The sequence below is a fragment of the Hyla sarda genome, chromosome 9 (genome assembly GCF_029499605.1).
Source record: "Hyla sarda isolate aHylSar1 chromosome 9, aHylSar1.hap1, whole genome shotgun sequence".
In the NCBI taxonomy this organism is placed as follows: Eukaryota; Metazoa; Chordata; class Amphibia; order Anura; family Hylidae; genus Hyla; species Hyla sarda.
Window position 1 is genome coordinate 128,840,365 of NC_079197.1, and position 21,187 is coordinate 128,861,551.

General features: G+C 40.5%; 1 protein-coding gene across 10 annotated transcripts in view; it reads left to right on the plus strand.

The window, feature by feature from the left end:
- The window catches only part of MBNL3 (muscleblind like splicing regulator 3), a 182,239-nt gene that overhangs the window by 138,483 nt on the left and 22,569 nt on the right, over positions 1-21,187 (plus strand). For 8 of the 10 annotated variants that reach the window (XM_056539024.1, XM_056539026.1, XM_056539021.1 and 5 more), the window contains 3 exons: positions 6,047-6,247; positions 9,982-10,218; positions 18,731-18,784. In XM_056539024.1, coding sequence (XP_056394999.1) covers positions 6,047-6,247; positions 9,982-10,218; positions 18,731-18,784 — 492 coding nt within the window. The remainder of the gene's footprint in view (positions 1-6,046; positions 6,248-9,981; positions 10,219-18,730; positions 18,785-21,187) is intronic. The other 2 variants (XM_056539027.1, XM_056539030.1) reach the window with 1 other exon arrangement.

Sequence of the window (21,187 nt, forward strand, 5' to 3'; positions counted from 1 at the left end):
CAGACAGAGCTGTGCAGGTATATTAATGGCGATGTAGAGGATCCACCCTCTTCTCCAGCATTAGCAAGAGTCCTTATAATTATGTGTACTGCTGTACACAAAGAAAAATGAAGCTCAGACTAGGCATACTTGTATTATATTAGAAAGAAAGCTGTAACAGCCAATCCCAGATATACCATAGAGGCAGACCAAACAGCTTCTATGGGGCATATGTAAGAAGGGAGCCAAGGCGAGGGTGGGTTCTTTTCTTCTGCGTGGTGAAGGCATGGACTCCCATCTTTAGAGGAACTCCTTAGTAACAAAGAAGAGGTTGGCAAAGTGGCCCAAGGGATGTGGAAAAGGTGCAAATGGTGGTGCAACAAACAGCTGGTATGGCTCTCTGTTTATTTATCTTTATGAGAGTTATAGAAACAGGCAGGTATGCTTAGACAGAGGTTCGGGGGATAGGTGCAGGTCCCAAAAGTAAGACCTAAATCTTTAAGACATAAATCTAGAGATGAGAGAAGTTACAATGATTCGATCCGTCACGAACTTCTCGGCTCAGCAGTTTAGCTTGCATAAATTAGTTCAGCTTTCAGGTGCTCTGGTGGCTGGAGACTCTCTCCTAGGACTGTATCCACCTTTTCCAGCCCACTAGAGCACCCGAAAGCTGAACTAATTCATGCAGGCTGAAGTCAGCAACTGCCGAGCCGAGAAGTTCGTGACAAATTGAATCACTGTAACTTCACTCATCTCTACATATATCTTCTGAATATGCCATAAATATCATTAACTACCCGGCATTGCCCGGTTTTTCCTTCCTCATCCTTGTTGGGGAGGAAAATCAACAAAGGAGGAAGCTTTTGACTTCAAATCCCAACCCCATATCCCGTCCTCATACCCCAACCTCCTATCCTGACCTCCTATCCCATCCTCCTATGCCGTCCTCCTATCCCGACCTCCTATCTTGACCTCCTATCCCGTCCTCCTATCCCGTCCTCCTATCCCGACCTCCTATCCCGACCTCCTATCTCGACCTCCTATCTCCACCTCCTATCCCGTCCTCATATCCCGACCTCTTAACTCGACCTCCTATCCCAAACATCCCGTCCTCCTATCTCAACCTCCCATCCTGTCCTCATATCCCGACCTGTAATATGTGACCAGTTATTGAAATATCTTCAGCCGTACTGAAGTTATGTGGGAACATACATTTCCCATTGATTTGCATGGGACTTTAAACAAAAACCCTGACCCTCACAAATTGGTGTAGTTAAGGGTTAAATTAACTATCCTATATTTTAACCCCTTAAGAACCAAGGACGTATCGGTACGTCCTTGGTCCTGCTCTCCTGATATAACGCGGGGTTACACGGTAACCCCGCATCATATCATGGCGGACCCGGCATCATAGTGAAACCGGGACCCGCCTCTAATAGCGCGCAGCGCCGCGCGCTATTAACCCTTTAGCCGCGCGCTCAGAGCTGTGCCGCGCGGCTAAAACCGAAAGCGAAAGTTGCCGGTTAACTCAGTGGGCTGTTCGGGATAGCCGTGGCGAAATCGCGGCATCCCGAACAGCTGACAGGACAGCGGGAGGGTCCCTACCTGCCTCCTCGCTGTCCGATCGCCGAATGACTGCTCAGTGCCTGAGATCTAGGCATAAGCAGTCATGCGGCAGAATCGTCGATCACTGGTTTCCTATGAGAAACCAGTAATCAATGATGAAGGTCAGTGTGTGCAGTGTTATAGGTCCCTATGGGAGCATAAGAGATCAGTGTGTACAGTGTTATAGGTCCCTATGGGATAACAATGATCAGTGTGTGCAGTGTTATAGGTCCCTATGGGAGCTATAACACTGCAAAAAAAAAAAAAGTGAATAAAGATCATTTAACTCCTCCCCTATTAAAAGTTTGAATCACCCCCCTTTTCCCATAAAAAAAAAACACAGTGTAAATAAAAATAAAAATAAACATATATGGTATCACCGCGTGCGGAAATGTCCGAATTATAAAAATATATCATTAATTAAACCGCTCGGTCAATGGCGTGCGCGCACAAAAATTCCAAAGTCCAAAATAATGTATTTTTGGTCACTTTTTATATAATTTAAAAATGATCAATAAGTCCTATGAATGCAAAAATGGTACCGTTAAAAACTTCAGATCACGGCGCAAAAAATGAGCCCTCATACCGCCCCATACACGGAAAAATAAAAAAGTTATAGGGGTCAGAAGATGACAATTTTAAACGTATTAATTTTCCTGCATGTAGTTATGATTTTTTCCAGAAGTCCGACAAAATCCAACCTATATAAGTAGGGGATCATTTTAATCATATGGACCTACAGAATAATGATAAGGTGTCATTTTTACCGAAAAATGTACTACGTAGAAACTGAAGCCCCCAAAGGTTACAAAACAGCATTTTTTTTCAATTTTGTCGCACAATGATTTTTTTTCTGTTTCACCGTAGATTTTTGGGCAAAATGACTGACGTCATTACAAAGTAGAATTGGTGGCGCAAAAAATAAGACATCATATGGATTTTTAGGTGCAAAATTGAAAGAGTTATGATTTTTTAAAGGCAAGGAGCAAAAAACGAAAATGCAAAAACGGAAAAAACCCCGGTCCTTAAGGGGTTAAGTGGACATATAAGTAATATGTGACCAAGTATTATCGAAATATCTCCAGCCGTTATGCAGTAACATATATTTCCCATTGACTTGTATAGGACTTTAAACATAAACCCCGCCCCTGGCAAATGGGGGTGAGTAAGGGTTAAGTCACCTATCCTATGTTTGTTGTTGACATATAAGTAACATGTGTGCCAAGTTTCATGTTAATATCTTTAGCCGTTTGGAAGTTTTTGTGGAACATACATACACACATACATACACACATACATACATGCATACATACATACATACATACATATATACATACATACATACATACACACACGTTGAGTTTTATATATATAGATTGGAATAACCTGTTAAGTCGTAGAAAAACCCTTTAATATAGTACATGTAAAGGGGAACAGGATAGGGGATAAGTGTCTGATTGTGGGGTTCCAACCACTGGGACACCCCATAATCTCCTGACTGGCACCCCAGCTCTCCCCATGCACCTAGTGGCCACCACACAAAGCTGTGGTTGACACGCCTCCTCCATGCATCTCTATGGGTCGGAGATACATGAGTACTGTATCTCCTGCTCTCCCATAGAGATGCATAGAGGGAGCATGGAGGCCATGCTGGTGTTGAATACCACTAAGTGGCATCAATCAAAAGTATCCCTTGGATGTGCCTGGGAATTCCCCAACATATACCCCAGATGGACACTACCAAACACAGTGTGAAAAGAGCCTGGCAGCTATCAGAAAAACAGGCATCATTCTAGATCTCCTCCAGAATCTAATTATTAGAAATTAATATATACTTGATTTTTCTAGTTTTTACACTCTCAGACTTCATTGGATCAGACATTTTTGTGAATGTGTGAAGGCTTATGAGCTGTATGTGATACTGCAACTACTTTCCAGACCCAGTTACTAAGGGAAAAATAGGTCAGGGGCATAGTAATTGTTTACACAGGTAAAACACAGCATGCAATAAAACTACAAGAAGTATTCCCAGCTCAGCTTTTGACCTGCTTAAAGTGCCAATTACAACATAATAGAAAATGTAAAAAATACGTAGTACCATGTTAGCCAAGGGGAAGGAATATGTAAAGAGCAGTGACATGGCAGGACATAGAAAGGATAAGCAGCTGTCTAAGGTGCAGCTGTCTCACCCGCCTATGGGGGGCGTTGCTCATTGCTCAGCAATCTGATAATCGGTAACTACTGTCACTCTGTCAAACTAAGGCTGCATTCACATCACGATTTCTCCATCCGACTTGAGTAAAACGATTTTATAGCCTAAAATCGTATGAAATCGTATATAAAGTCGGATCCATTAAAAAAATCGGATCCATTACACATCAGTGGTCAACCCCGATTTCAGACCTGAACAAAAATTGTGTTAAATCGGATGCGGATCAAATCGAATGTGTGTAATGGATCCGATTTTTTAATGGAGGTCAATGGATCCGACTTAACGATTTCATACGATTTTAGGCTATAAAATCGTTTTACTCCAGTCGGATGGAGAAATCGTGATGTGAATGCAGCCTAAGCCACATGCTTCTATTGTAGAGGTAGAGTGCTGTCACTAAACACTGTCACACTAGTCCCAGTTTTTTTTCCTGCACAAAGAAATGAATGCAAAGGAAAAAAGTCCTCAAACTCTTACAGCTGCTCATATATAACTTTTTACATTTCAGAGACCCTTAGCAGGCCAGGGGTGTAGGTATATACTGTCAGGAAAGGATACGCAAAGCAGCTTTCACATCATACCATATTTTCAAGTGACTTTCCCTTAAAGTCCATGTGTCACTCAACTAGCAGTCTTGGAAACTGGCTGGAAATGTATACCGAGCCAAAGAGAGATTTCTCCAGAAGGAAAGAACACCCACCTACAGACAATTATTTGGGGTTTTGCACCTCACCAGAGCAGGGTGCTGGCTAGCTAAGGAGAGGACTGTCATTGTCTGATAATATTGGTAATGTTCCTCCTTGAGCATAGTCCATAGAGACACGTGAATGGCCTATAAGTATTCACAAATTGTTAAGACACTCTGCTCAAAGAGAAACATTACCCCCATTTGTCCTCAATGACAGGCCTCTCACTAGCCCGCACCCTGCTCTGTACTGATGGGGCAAAACCCTGAAACAGCTGTCTGCAGATGGGTATTCTTTACTTCTGCAGAGATCTCTGGCTTGGCATACATTGCAAGTTAGTTTACAAGACTCCTAGAGTGAAACACTGAGAGAGAGCCACTTGGAAAAACAGATGTAAGAGCTGCTTTGCATATCCCCAGTGGAGCATGAATGGTCGATAAGTCTCCACAAGTCTTTATGCATTTTGCTCATGGAGAAACTTTACCCCTTTTGTCTCACTGTATATGCCATGGAATGGCTTTCAATGGAGAAATTGTAGGTACTACTATACAATACAATATAGTTGGCACTAACAGAGGCTTTGTGGTTGGTACCAAATGGGTCTTGTGGCTGTTATGTGTCGGTAAGCACTGAAGAGATATTCCTGACGGGGGCATCTAAGCATATTCGCTTTCAGCGTCAGGAGATATTGTCATACCACTGTGTACAGTAAAAGAGTAGCAAATGCCAGTCCTTTACAGGGGAAATCATAACAGCAAAAATAAATACAACAGATTGGATAACAATATTTCAGGAGTTTGCATTACTCTGAAAATATGAGAAAACTGAAGAGCGTAGCGAACTTTCCTAATGGTCTTAGTTTCCGGGATCAGCTGATTCATCCCTTACAGTTGTTTTTCCCATTTGCAGGGATGACTTGAGGTTATTTAGACATACCCATGTGATCCATGTGTGATCTGGAAGGATATATTGGGCATTCTCCAGAAGTATTTCAAACATTACATTATCTTGTATAAAATGACAGATATTATATTTTAAATTCTTATTATTGTAGACTTTATTTAGTGATATTAGTGTCTCCTGAAACAACCAAAGTAAGGGCTCTATTAGATGGTCCAACACATGCAGTAAACTTTGGCTCCTTTACTCAGCCAATTGTAGGGCTTGGGTAATACGAGTGCTGGATCATTCGTGCAACCCTTTGCTGCCATCATGCATTGCCCGCACATCCCCTATTACACGGGGAGATGTGTGGCCAATGAAAGATAGTTTTTTTTTTTGTTTGTTTTTTTGCTGGCCTGAAGCAAGTTCTTTGGCTAATCACTGGCCTTTCATTCCTGACCACGTCACTTTTATCACTAATGCAAACTATGGACTATTGTCCTGATTTGTCAGGACCGAAATGCAATGCTTGACATAGCTCTACGTGCCTAACAATGTTTTTGTGGAACCATTTTTCTAATCTTGGCTGGCCCTTTGAACTCAGTGGTAGGAGACATGCTTATTCTTCATTAGACTTTTTGATGAATGTGCCCTAATTCCTTTTTATGTTACTTCTTTGCAGACCACATTCCCTGTGACTCCATCACTTGCAACAAGCCCATCCATGGCTTTTAGTCCCTACTTGAGTCATGTCTCCCCAGGCATGGGTCTTGTTCCTGCAGAGCTTCTACCAAATACCCCTGTCCTGGTTTCTGGAAATCCAGCTGTTACAGTACCTGGTGGCTCTGCTGGTCAGAAACTGGTGCGCACAGACAAACTGGAGGTAGGTTACAGCTAAATGGATTAGTTGGCCTAATGGAAGTACCGTGCTATGAATATTAGATTTTATTGTGGGACAGGCTGCACATTCAACACTCATAAGAAATCCTTTTATTATATAATAGTGTACAGTATTATTGTGTAATATATGGAATTATTGTTCAGGGCTTGTCAATTACTTATGAAGACAACTTGACGAATCTTAGAATGCAATTCAACAAACACTGGCATTCCACCATATGGTACTGAAATAATATCAGCATTTAAAATCGGTATTCCCATCTGAAAGAAGAAAAAAGACCTGCGACAAACCCCACAAAAAATGAGATTACATTGTCATTAAATATGTTAAGGTGTCCAGATCCCATAGCTCATTTTTGGGTCATACCAAACCGAAATATTACCATATTATTGCCATGCATCAAATTATACTAACACTTTCAATTTGGACAAATAATACATTGATCAGAATATAATACATCATAACAGCATATATACATCAAAGCAAGTTATATAGAAACATGTATACCATATATACATCAATGTACACACTACACTATATAGAAACTTATATACTCCATATATGAACATATACACAGACATATACACATACCAGTGAAAAAATAATATTATCTTGTGATATGGCCTAATCAAAGGATGGGGTATATTAAGCAAAAAATTTACAGACAGTTCTTGAAAGCAAGAAAAATGGGCAAGAATAAAGGCCTTTTTACACGCAGATTATCAGGTGAATGAGCGTTTCAAGGAATGCACATTCCTGATAATTGGCCCATGTAACAAAGCCAGAAATCAGCTGATGAACATCTGATCACATCTTTTGTGCTGACAATAAAATCATTGTTATCTGTGGCACATGGCACTGGGAAAAAAGGGAATGTGCGGTCAATAGTGATGAATTTGAAGGGCTACACAAAAAAATCCAGCAGTGATTTGTGGGCTCGCCTGCATGGTTGATCGAACTGACTGAAGGGTCAGTAAATGAGTGCAAATCACCAAGATCGGCGCTCATTATCTGTACTAAGTGGCATCTGAGTTACTTTTTAAAGGGCCAAATTGTGATGACTATATGGCTGGGGTCTGGGCATCTTTAAAACTATAGGACTTTGTGTGGTGTTCACAGAATTTAGTGGTTAGTACAAACCAAAAAATGTGCCAAGGGAGGACAACAGGTGAATCAGGTCATGGGCACAGGATTAGCCCATCTGGTCTAATCCTACAGAAGAGCCAGTGTAGCACAAATTGGTTAAAAAAAAAAAAAAAAAAAGGCTATTTCTGGGTCATTACAGCTTTCAGTGCTATGTAGTCTACCCTTGTATACCACCAAATTGGCAGCCTTATGTGAGCAGCTAAATAGGACCATGGAAGAAGGTGGCCTGGTCTGATGAATCATGTTTTCTTTTACTCTATGTAGACAGCTTAGTGCTTAGTGCAGGCTTGGTTCACACTACATTTATCATATATGGGGACCGGATCCAGCTGGGAGATGGGAAAACCGGGCACTCCCGTATCCCAGCCAGCCCAAATCTCATTCATTTGAATGAGCCGACCGGAGTCCGATAGTGACTCTGGTCGGCTCATTTTTGCCCCATATCCGGTTTTGTGACAGGACCTAAAGCCGCGGTATACCACGGTTTTAGGTCCTACCTTTAGGCTGGGTTCACACTACAATTAGCAAATACTTCTATGTCAGCATCGGGTCAAAATGGGATGCCAACATATACGTACATGAACGGGCACGGGCCCAATTGACTTTAATGACCCAAACATAGTCGGGTCATAGTTCATTTTTCAATTGTATATGTATTTTGACTGTAAAGAGTGCTTTGTCTGAGCAGAACAAAAGAAAATACAATGCAGGTGTCAACCTTGCCTTAGTTACACGATCAGGACAAGAGGCAGGTTATTGCTGCTGATGGCAAATCCTCAACTGCCAAAACTTATGAGATCTTTATTCCTTATCAACCTTTTGGAAATGCAAAGGAATCGAAAAACAATGTATATTAAAAATGTTTTAGTGACTTTGCTTTCTGTACATAACACTGGAATAAAAACCCTTGCACCAAATAATTTTATCATCATTAATCTTAAACAACCATGACAACCACTATTAATGTATAATGTAAATGTGCTGCATGTTGTTTTACATGCAATCACATCATTATATTGTAAGTTACTGGCAGGGAAAGGCATACATTATTAGGAGTCTTAACTCAATAATCACAGATAATGGTAGGAAATGATGGGGTACAGAATGATTCATAATATAGTTATGGACGTGAACAGTATGTGTCCTGTTGCTCACAGCCTAGATGATTTGATATGGTTCATTTAACATAAAGAATGCAGAACCTAAAACGTTTATTGATATCATAGTTTAAAAAAAAACAACCAAACGAGTGAAACTCATATCCCTATAAACAATTTGCTCAGACCCAGCGATGTCTTGACCAGCCCCATGGGGATCCAGGCATCATTATGTTGACATAGATTTTAACATTTTACAGCATGTATAGTCCCCTGAAGATACTTTGCAGTTGAAACATGTTGTACTGATAAGGATCCGGAGATACCAGAGTACAATGCTCAGGTATCTCCAATGCTTCGATAGACACTGCATGAAGAACACTTGCATAATTCAGCATGCGATGGGGAATGCCACTTTTTTTTTTTTATTCATTAGAGAGTCCATGATAAAAAAAGACAGTAGCCCATAGATGGCAATGGGTGTGGTTTTACAGATTTGTGTAATCTTTGGACATTAACTTGTTATATGCCTTCTTAGGGCTGGTTAAGTTATTTGATATGTGCAATGGTGATGAGGATCATCATTGTTGCATTTCCTTCTTAAGTAAGAAGACTGAGCAATGCTGGGTCCTGGCTAGTAGACAGATAAACGAGTTATCCCAAGAATAAAACTTACCATGAGGGATTATAGGTATTTAAAGGGTACTCTGGTGGAACATTTTTTTTTTTTTTTAAATCAAGTGGTGCCAGAAAGGTAAACAGATTTTTAAATTACTTCTATTAAAAATCTTAATCCATCCAGTACTTATTAGCGGCTGTATACTACAGAGGAAGTTGTATAGTTCTTTTCTGTCTGACCACAGTGCTCTCTGCTGAGACCTCTGTCGATGTCAGGAACTGTTTAGAGCAATAGCAAATCCCCATAGCAAACCTCTTCTGCTCTGGACAGGATTACATTTTTTTTTTTTTTTTTACCGGAGTACCCCTTTAAGGTTTGCCAGTGATCACAAAAACATGTCCTTTGTCCCCTAAGTGAGTAGAGGGTAGTGCACATGCTCAGCCACCACTCAATGCACTCGCTATGGGATTACTAATGATAACCGAGTGCAATCCCATAACAAAGCAATAGAGTAGTAAGTAAATAGTAGTCAAGTATGTGCACTGTTGCTGCATTCTAGCAGATCCCTTGTGATCAGAGGGGGTCCCTGTGATTAGACCTTACAGCTCAGCCTTCCCCTCCCTATGGAATGACCTCTTCAAAAGTCACAAAGCCTGCCCAGAAACTGTTCCCGTTCATGTCTATAGGATAGCTACTGTCTCTAATTAGTAATAGAAATCCAATGGGCAGTTTTAATGCAGTTTTTCATTTATAGTCATTTTAAGGAGTGCGTGGCTTTTCAGCACTGGATGTTATGATCTATTCTGTATCACAAATGTAAGTGCTTGTTTAAATGCAGATAATTTTTTCCTTAGGTTTGCAGAGAATTCCAGCGTGGTAACTGCACCCGCGGTGAGAACGACTGTCGCTACGCGCATCCGATAGATATTGCCATGATTGACACCAATGAGAACACTGTAACTGTTTGCATGGATTACATCAAAGGCCGATGCTCTAGGGAGAAATGCAAGTACTTTCACCCCCCGGCACACCTGCAAGCCAAAATAAAGGCAGCTCAGCACCAGGTGAACCAAACAACCGCAGCTGCTATGGTAAGGGTTTACCCTGTCTCCTGCCTCTCCGGAGTCTTGGTGCCATGGGGCTAATTAGATTTACACTTGTTTAAGTCATATTTATTTTTCTTCTCAAACCACTTTTTACCTCTCCGAAGCCGCGTGTTATACATCCATCAGATCATCACTATAACATTGCATTTTACATATCTTCCTAATTTTTCAGTCTGGCTTTTACTGGGGGTTTTCTACACTTTTATTGTGGGAAAACCACAATAGTTTTTGCATGAAGCAGCCAGCAATGTGCACAGAGGATGTGGTTACTATGTCTACACCTATGCACATGTTTATATATCCATTATACTAAACTTTACTGTACATCAGCAAAATGTATATGAAATATATTATATTTGTCAAGGAAAATTTGTTCTTAAATGTATGCATATATATATGTTTCTCCGCACATAGCTATGGCAACCAGAATAAAAGCACTGGTTACATCGCTGGCTGCATTCAGAGAACTGAAAACGATAGACAGTACTAATATGGTTTATATCATACAAAGTTACTTACTTATGACTAAGCTGCTTGATCAGAATAAGGACCCACTTTAATATTTAGGGACTCTTAGTAGATTGATCCTATCTCCATTGTAGGGTCCTAGTATCCAGTACTGACCATATTCTTATTGCCAGAATACTAAGCATTCTGGGAAGAAATTTTATCTTGAAAGTTTTTGTACTGACTAGAAATTTGGAGAAAATACATATTAATGAGGGTTTATATGATTACTTTAAACTGGTTTGGTGCAATAGATGCAGAGATAATGGAAAGTAACATTTGTTCTGTGTATTCTTCATTCACATGAAATGTCATCCTCTGCACTTCACAGTAGTTATTTATCAGCAGAAAATGCTTTTCCTACAACCTAAAGTGGCAATCCCAATATTCATAATATACTGCAGTTATACAAGGTTAGTTGCTGACCACTGGTCTTGAGGGGCCACAGGGAAGTGTTATGGTTTTATACTGTAAGGCCATTGATAAGACCTTACCGTCTAAAGACCGAAAAGATGTCAGTGTGTTCTCAAACTTCTCAGAAAGACATCCCCTTTCCTAAAGACAGCGATCCCAGTGATCAGCTGATTGCTCTGGGTATGACTGCTGGTATCCTTTGGGTAGATCCAGGTAGGTAGGTTCATTTACTTTGAGGGAAACTGCAGTATTACATGCTTGCTACTTAACTGAATTGTTGACCATGCAATACCTTGACAGGCTATGTCTACCCGAGCAGAAGCTACTCTTACTTACCAACTCTCAGCTTTGGCTAATAGAAGGGGGTCCCTAGCAGAAGACTTGCTAATGACCCCTCAATGAGACATTCCCTTTTAAGTTGATAAGCAGATCTGAAATTGAACACATAATGTTACAAGGTAAACCAAACACTAAGTCAAGGCAATGTTCACATCTAAACATAGTCTGTGGTATTTGTCGGCAAACCAGCAGAACGGCACACATACATGTATCAAAGCATACCGTGCTGGAAACCTTAATATCAGCGCAACGAACATAGTCTAGTAGTTGCTATATTTGGTAAATTTTTGAGGATATAGAGTTATACAAATGCAGTAAATATACAATACCTAGTCAATACTTGGCTATGTTCAGTCCAATAAAAGCAATGGCTCCATCCCAGGTAGGCCCCCGTTTATGTCAACATAACGTTCTGCCATCATGAACCACAAACATAGGCTGTGTTCGGATGTAAACATATCCTAAGGGATCATACACTTAGCCATATTACCAGTCAGTGTTAGTAGAAACCAAATAGAAGAAAGTCCAGCTCACTCCTCAAGCCCGTAGTGCCAGGACTGGCGTGGGCAACGCCAAGTAACATGATAGTGCAAACGAACAGGATGTTCCTTCACCTGTGCTGGTCATCCTGTTCGTTTGCACTACCAGTCAGTGTTATACAGATCCATGAAACAGTGCCCATACAAATTTATTTTCATACTGTAGCTTTTCTTTTTCTTGGATTTTGTGAGAGTTCACAAGATAACAGAAGTAGCATCAACTTTACAAACATTGTCCACTAGAAGCATTAAGGGTACTCCAGTAGAATTTTTCTTTTAAAAATCAACTGGTGCCAAAAAGTTAAACAGATTAGTAAAATACTTGTATTTAAATATTTTTACCCTTCCAGTACTTATCAGCTGCTGTATGCTCTAGAAGAAGTTGTGTAGTTCTTTTCTGTCTGACCCCAGTGCTCTCTGCTGACACCTCTGTGTCAGCCGAGAGCATAAATAATTATACAACTTCCTTTGCAGCATACAGCAGCTAATAAGTACTGGAAGGCTTAAGATTTTTATATAGAAGCAATTTACAAATCTGTTTAACTTTCTGGCACCGGTTAATTAGAAAAAAATTGTTTTCCACTGGATAACCCCTTTAACCAGCCTAGCGGTATTCCCGAGCGTGACTCGGGGTTAATTTTCGCTGCTAGAAGCGGTAACCCCGAGTCACGCTCGGGGTAGAATTGCAAAGTTGCTGTGCGGGCTGCACAGTATATCGCAAAAGCAATCAAATCGCGATTTTTGCTTTTTGCGATGTAGTGATGCAGCCCCCGGGAAAATATGTGATTATCTGCTCGGGTCGGCTCCCGTTGCGGGGGCCGGCCAGAGCAGGTAAAGACATATACTAAAAGTCAGCGTTTCTCAACCAGGGGGCCTCCAGATGTTGCAAAACTACAACTCTCAGCATGCCTTTGGCTGTCCGGGGCATGCTGGGAGCAGTAGTTTCACAACAGCTGGAGGCCCCCTGGTAGAAAACCCTGAACTAAGTGTAAAAGTAAGAAGGAAGAAAATAAAAAAACCTTTTGCTCACCTAATCCCGGTCCCTGCAGATGTCGGTCCCCTCCGTGCGCTCTGTTCACTGCTCTATTCAACTTACAGGACCTTTCCCTTTTCAGCCAATCACAGGCCGCAGTGGTGTAAAGCCTGTGATTGGCTGAAGGGGAAAGGGCTTGTTCTGCAGCAAATACACTAGGTTTGAAATCTGCCCGGCAAACCTAGTGTATTCTGCTGCAGAACAAGGTGAGAAGGTGACAAGGGGGGAATGTGACACAGGGGAGAATGTAACAAGGGGGGGGGGGGGGGGGAATGTGACAAGGGGGGGGGGGGGGAATGTGACATAGGGGGGGAATGTGACATAGGGGGGAATGTGACAGAGGGGAGAATGTGACAAGGGGGGGGGGATGTGACAGGGGGGAGGAATGTGACAAAGGGGGGATGTGACAGGGGGGGAGTGGAATGTAACATGGAGGGGGGAGAAGGTAACAAGGGGGGGGGGGAGAATGTAACAAGGGGGGAATGTGACAGGGGGGATGAATGTGACGGGGGGGAGAGTGTAACAAGGGGGGAGAATGTGACAGGGGGGATGAATGTGACAGGGGGGGGGAGAATGCAACAAGGTGGGGGGGAATGTGACAGGGGGGAATGTGATATGGGGGGGGGGGAAATGTGACAAGGGAGGGGGAATGTGATGGGGGAGATGTGGAATTTCAATGCAAAAAATTGTACCGCTTTTGGTACAAATTTCCAGACGGAATCGTACCGCTAGGGAGGTTAAAGGGGTACTGCAGTGGAATTTTTTTTTTTTCATCATCTGGTGCCAGAAAGTTAAACAGATTTGTAAATGACTTCTATTAAAAAATCTTAATCATTCCAGTACTTATTAGCTGCTGAATACTACAGAGGAAATTATTTTCTTTTTGGAACACAGAGCTCTCTGCTGACATCATGAGCGCAGTGCTCTCTGCTGTCGTCTCTGTTCATTTTAAGAACTGTCCAGAGTAGGAGAAAATCCCCATAGCAAACATATGCTGCTCTGGACAGTTCCTAAAATGGACAGAGATGTCAGCAGAGAGCACTGTGCTCGTGATGTCAGCAGAGAGCACGGTGTTCCAAAAAGAAAATAATTTCCTCTGCAGTATTCAGCAGCTAATAAGTACTGGAAGTATTAAGATTTTTTAATAGAAGTAATTTACAAATCTGTTTAACTTTCTGGCACTAGTTGATTAGAAAAAAAAATTCCCCCAGAGTACCCCTTTAACCCCTTAACGACGCAGGACATATATTTACGACCTGCGCCGGCTCCAGCGACATGAAGCGGCGTCGCGCTGCGACCCTGCATCACATCGCGTCGGTCCCGGCGCTCATCAACGGCCAGGACCCGCGGCTAATAACACACATCGCCGATCGCGGCAATGTGCAGTATTAATCCTTTAGAAGCGGCGGTCAAAGCTGACCGCCGCTTCTAAAGCGAAAGTGAAAGTATCCCGGCTAGTCAGTCGGGCTGTTCGGGACCGGAGCGGTGAAATCGCGGCGTCCCGAACAGCTGATCGGACACCGGGAGGGCCCTTACCTGCCTCCTCGGTGTCCGATTGACGAATGACTGCTCCGTGCCTGAGATCCAGGCAGGAGCAGTCAAGCGCCGATAACACTGATCACAGGCGTGTTAATACACGCCAGTGATCAGCATAGGAGATCAGTGTGTGCAGTGTTATAGGTCCCTATGGGACCTATAACACTGCAAAAAAAAAAGTGTTAATAAAGGTCATTTAACCCCTTCCCTAATAAAAGTTTGAATCACCCCCCTTTTCCCATAAAAAAAATAACAGTGTAAATAAAAAAAATAAATAAACATATGTGGTATCGCCGCGTGCGTAAATGTCCAAACTATAAAAATATATCATTAATTAAACCGCACGGTCAATGGCGTATGCGCAAAAAGATTACAAAGTCCAAATAAGCATATTTTTGGTCACTTTTTATACCATTAAAAAATGAATAAAAAGTGATCGAAAAGTCCGATCAAAACAAAAATCATACCGATAAAAACTTCAGGTCAAAAAATGAGTCCTCATACCGCCCTGTACGTGGAAAAATAAAAAAAAAGTTATAGGGGTCAGAAGATGACATTTTTAAACGTATACATTTTCCTGCATGTAGTTATGATTTTTTCCAGAAGTACAACAAAATTAAACCTATATAAGTAGGGTATCATTTTAATCGTATGGACCTACAGAATAATAAGGTGTCATTTTTACCGAAATATGCACTGCGTAGAAACGGAAGCCCCCAAAAGTTACAAAATGACATTTTTTCTTCGATTTTGTCGCACAATGATTTTTTTTCCCGTTTCGCCGTGAATTTTTGCGTAAAATTACTAATGTCACTGCAAAGTAGAATTGGTGACGCAAAAAATAAGCCATAATATGGATTTTTAGGTGGAAAATTGAAAGGGTTATGATTTTTTAAATGTGAGGAGGAAAAAATGAAAGTGCAAAAACTTTAAGGGGTTAAAGGACTTATCCAGAAATAGAAAAAGAGGTTATTTCTTTCAAAAACAGCTCCACGTCTGTCTCCAGGTTGTGTGAGGTATTTCAACTTGACTCCATTCATTTCAATGGAACTGAGGTGCAGAACCACACCCAACCTGGAGACAGATGGGAAGCGTTTTTTTAAAGAAACTGGCTCGGTTTTTACATTCTTGGATAACCTCTTTAATTCTATGGGATAAAACAGTTTTTCATGCAGCACCATAAGTTTCTACAGGTATGTTTGGACCCCATTTGCATAGCCCTGGGTTAACAGACAGCAATACAGAAGCCATGGAAATTGATATCCTCCTTTTTGGCTGTGGTCTTCAAGATCAGCACTTGGGGACTAAATTTGCAGAGATTATATTATGATCTGTTTATTAATCTATTTTATCAAGACTACCAATACTAGAAAACATTATTAAAATGTAAGTTCACGTCAAAACATAATTTTTTATGAATCTTTATATATAATATGTACATACAAATTGGGAAACTGTAATTAAAAAGTCTCTGTCATTGAAAAATACTTTTGATATCACAGAGACATGTCAAATGTTTTGATTTGTCAGGGTCTTAGTGCTTAGATCCCCACTTATAATTTTAATGAGTTGGGAGAAGTGCTTTACTTCCAGCAATCTCAGTCTAGCTTCATTGGACGGCCCATAAACATATATTGAAGCTATCTAGTGAAGCTGGATGGAGATTGCTGTAAGCCAGGGAGTGAAGCCTGCTACCGCGCTCTTTTCTCTGCTCATTCTAATGATGAGTGGGGATCTCAGCACTTTGACCTTGACTATATTTTTTTTAAATGACAGGGACTCTTTAACCTGATTTAGTTATTTTATACTAATCCTGAGTTACAGCCTGTATTATAGTCCAGAGTTGCATTAACAATTCTGCAGGCTTCAGAACTAAAATGTCTACTTCCTTGTGGGCTTATGGTCTGCACAGATCTTTTTAGGAAGACCATGAGCTTTACATACCAGGCATTGTACAGTAATTTATAAGAAAAGCTAAAACCTCCACTGCATTATAAGTACTCCGTTAAAGAGGTTATCCAGGATAAGAAAAACCTAGTTATTTTCTTCCAAAAACAAAACCACCCCTGTCATCAGGTTGTGAGTGGTATTTCAGCTCAGTACCATTGAAGTGAATGGAGCTGATATGTAATACTACACACAACCCTAAGACAGGGGTGGCTCTGGCTTTGGACGAAAGCTTTGCTACATTAAAGTGAAACTGAAAGGCAGTTCACCTGCACTAAACCCAGTATACTGGGTCATAGTGTAGGTGAACAGCATTAAAATGAGGGGTCACTTACTTAAATTAATGTCTTTAGTCTTTTAGTTATAGGTCTTTAGTCTTTTATTCCTATTGCACAGCTCTGTGAATGAAGGCAGGGAGCCGGCTCACCACGCTCCCCTGCCTCCTCAATATTCCCGCTCTGGCCTTCCTCAATAATGAATATATAAAAGTATTGACTCTTACGTCACTAGGACTTGAGACATACTCATGCGTCAAAACAAGGTAAGAGTGAATACTTTTAAATATTCATCACGGAGGTGGGCCAGAGCAGGAATATTGAGGAGGCTTCCGGGATCCATAACGCAGAGCTGCACAATAGTGATAGAAGACTAAAGATCTATAACTCTGCCGATACTTCATTAATTAAAGTAAGTGTTTAATGCTGTTCTTCCGCACTACACTATAACCCAGTATATTTTAGTTCGGGTGAACAGCCTATCAGTTTCCCTTTTTAAGCTTTTTTCTTTTTCTTTTAAATTCTGGATAACCAAGAGGACTAGTAAGTCCTGCATTATTATGAAATAACTTAGAGTGCCGTGATCACACATCTTTTAGAGTTTCTTGATACACTCTTCCATCCCCGAGCTATGAAGGTTTATAGTTTGTCTGACAATTCAGGAAATCAGATATGCGTGAACTTAATTTTAACAGTGGGAGTAACTATCAGGTGATGGGTGGGATTATACAGTCAGAGGGTGTGAAAGTTATACATTAAGGAGAAAGTATGCCTAGTACACACCCCCTGACTGTATAATCCTTCCCATTACCAGTCACTCCCATTATTAAAATTAGGTCAAATGGAGCAGAAAAATAACCCTGAGTGAATGGCGCTGCAGACTCACTAGTAGAAAATGCACATAGTCCAGATAGGTGCAAAATGTCCTCGGTAGGACCATTTATTAAAGTGCATAACAAGTAAAAACAAAAAAGGTTGCGATGACGCGTTTTGGGAGGAACCCTCCCTTCCTCAGATCAGCACCTGATCTGAGGAAGGGAGGGTTCCTCCCGAAACGCATCATCGCAACCTTTTTTGTTTTTACTTGTTATGCACTTTAATAAATGGTCCTACTGAGGACATTTTGCACCTATCTGGTCCTACATAGGACCTTGAGCTGTCTTACCTAGGGTAATACACGAGGCGCCGGTATCGGTCGTTATTTTCTTTTTTCCGACAGATTATTAAAATTAAGCCCCACCCATCTGACTGGTTACCTGAATTGTTATACAAACTATAAACCCTCATATCTCAGGAACATGAGGGCAAATCACATATCTGTAAAAATGTACATTACATGATTTATATTGAATGATCCTTTACACAGGCAGGGTCGCACACATATGATCGCTGGATTGTTCATGCAGCCCTTGCTTTTTTCCATTATTTGTTAGCAGATTGTTGAGCCTTTTACACAGGGAAATATTGGCCTGTTTGGCTGATAAGTGCCCTATGTTATAGAGCCCTAACTCTTTGTACATTGTAGTATTTATCTCACAGTGATCCAAAGTTACCCAACATTTTTGTAGATTAAATGTACAGTATAGATAAACTGTAAGGTGTGAACATCCCCTTTAGGTAAGAAGATTTTGCTTTGTAGTCTATAATAAGATATGTAATGTTTTAGGTTGCTGCTTTTTATAGAACAAAATAAAAGCCTGTTGTATTTTATTCTAATGCATTAACAATAGTTGTCATCACATGCATGTGTAGTTTTGGTACAATATATAATGCATTCTTTTTTTTTTCTTCTTTTCACCTGTCCACAATGTCGCACCTCTTATGACACGCCTCTGCTTGCTGTTTATGTTGTTGTGCTTGACCCCTTTTGGCCCATTGCCATCATGTGCTCCCTGCCTGCTAATAAGACTCAGCCAGCTGTCACATCACTGAAGCGTCCCCTCAAGGCCACCCTTGACCTGGTACTTCAACCTATGACCTTCTTGCTTTGCATGTGACCATTTTCAAATGCATGGATTCCTGTTACTTACATGTTTGTGTTATCTACATGAATAGATACATTTAATAATGTCTCCTGGTTTGCAGCTTATGTCTGTTCTAATTTCATCATCATTTATAATGCCATATGATTATAATGTAACATCACTTTTCTACTGACGCATAGGAGTGTAATATGTTGCACCTTTTATTGGCTTTTACTGTCATATAAAGAATTTTTTTTACAACTATGTAACTTATAAATAAATACAATATTGTATACATTGGCCCTTATTTACTAAGAGTGTTGTGTAGTTTTTTTTGTGGGTTTTAATTCCCTACAATTTTTTTTCCGTGGTATTTACTAAGGTTTCCCTACATTTTCCACTTTCCCTACATTTTGCTTTTTTTTACACATGTTCTGATCTGTCTGGTTTTCCTCAGCTCAAATCCACCACATTTTCTGTGGAAACCTTAGTAAAAATTTAGTTTTTTTGTGAAAATGTTGGGAACCCGCCCCTTTTCGGAGACCACACCCCCTTTTTGTGTTTTCTTAGTAAAATGGAGAGTTAGTCGGGTTTTTTCAATGCTGGCGCAAATACTGGCACCAGAATCTGGTGCACAACCCGACAAAACATGTCGGGTTTCCAATAGTAAATGAGGGCCATTATGTATAGATACTGTATATAAAATATACAGATATAAAATATAAAAATACATATTTACGGGGGTTGCCAAATCATTAACATTCATCCCCATCAGATGGATTTCCATGATTATACATGTATCCCATATCGGAGTACAGCTCGGCAATCTTTAGCAGCACCCATAGACAATGAAAAGAGCATCAGTGCACATGCACATCCAAAATCACAGTGAGACCCAGCCTTCGGACCTCCAGTGGTCATGCATTTGTACCTTATCTTGTGGATTGAGGATAAGTGTTAATGGTCGGACAGCCCCTTTAAGTATCCTAGAACCATCTAATCTCTACATCATATTTGTTGTTTTATTTATCTATTTACATATCTAATCTAATGCCTCCTGCTATTATATTCTATCTTTCTCTATCTTTCTCTCTATGTATGAGTTATCTCATTATATATATATATATATAACTACTACTTATCTTTTATCTATTTTTAAGTATCTGATAAGTCTTTTATATCAATTTTTTTTATCATCTTATACATATTTAAGTATTAGACAACTATCTAGTATTTATGTCATCTTAAGAACTAATACCTCCTGCAATGATACTAATTCCTCCTTCAATCAAAATAAAATCTGTCTATCTATCTATTTATCCAATGTCTATCTATCTATCTATCTATCTCTACCATACAGCTTTGGCTGCAAACCAGATTTTTACATTCTTTAAAGTGACCCTGTCAAAGGTTTTGATCAGTCGGGGTCTGGGTATTAAGACACCCAATTATCGCTAGAGCAAGGCAGGAAAAATGCTTGGCTAAGCGCTTGTGTCTCTGCCCACTTCACAAGACGGACTCCTTGGACTTGCAATAGAATCCTTCTTCTGCAGCAGGACATGGAGAAGCATTTAGCTGAGTGCTTCTCACAACCAACCCTAGTGATTAGTGGGGATCTCAGCACATTTTTCTTTGACATGTCAAAAGTTTATTATCTTTATTGACAGTGACACTTTAAGCAATGGACTAAGATTTACACTGGTGTAACTTCTGTCAGTCATTCCTTTCCCTCATTTCATATTTTGCCTCTGTGTATTAGAATTTCCCATGCTTTCTCTCTATTGGTCCTGCACCAAGTGATCTGTCCCCTATGCCTCCGGTAGGCTCCTGTCTCCTTGCTCCCAAAAAGCTGTTTGATACATGTGAAAACCTGATGCTGCGATAATGTTGTCTGACACCATCCAGCTAAAGATTATCTCTTATACTTTGGGATATAAAATGCAGCTATGTCAAACTTAGTGCATGTCCAATATATCTGTAGATCTGGTAAACGTGTCTTTGTGGGCCACAGGATATTGCAATAACATGCTATTTACAGGACTGGACTTTGATTATGTACTGCTATAAACTAATATGTTAAAGGGGTACTCAACTGGAAAAAAAAAAACATTTAATCAACTGGTGCCAGAAAGTTAACCAGATTTGTAAATGACTTCTATTTAAAAATCTTAGTCCTTCCAGTACTTCTCAGCTGTTGTATGTTCCACAGGAAGTTGTTTTCGTTTTTGAATTTCCTTTCTGTCTGACCACAGTGCTAAGTAGGAGCAATTCCCAATAGCAAACCTTTCCTGCTCCAGACAGTTCCTAAAATGGACAGAGGTGTCAGCAGAGAGCACTGTGGTCAGACAGAAAGGAAATTCAAAAAGGAAAGAACTTCCTGTGGAACATACAACAGCTGAG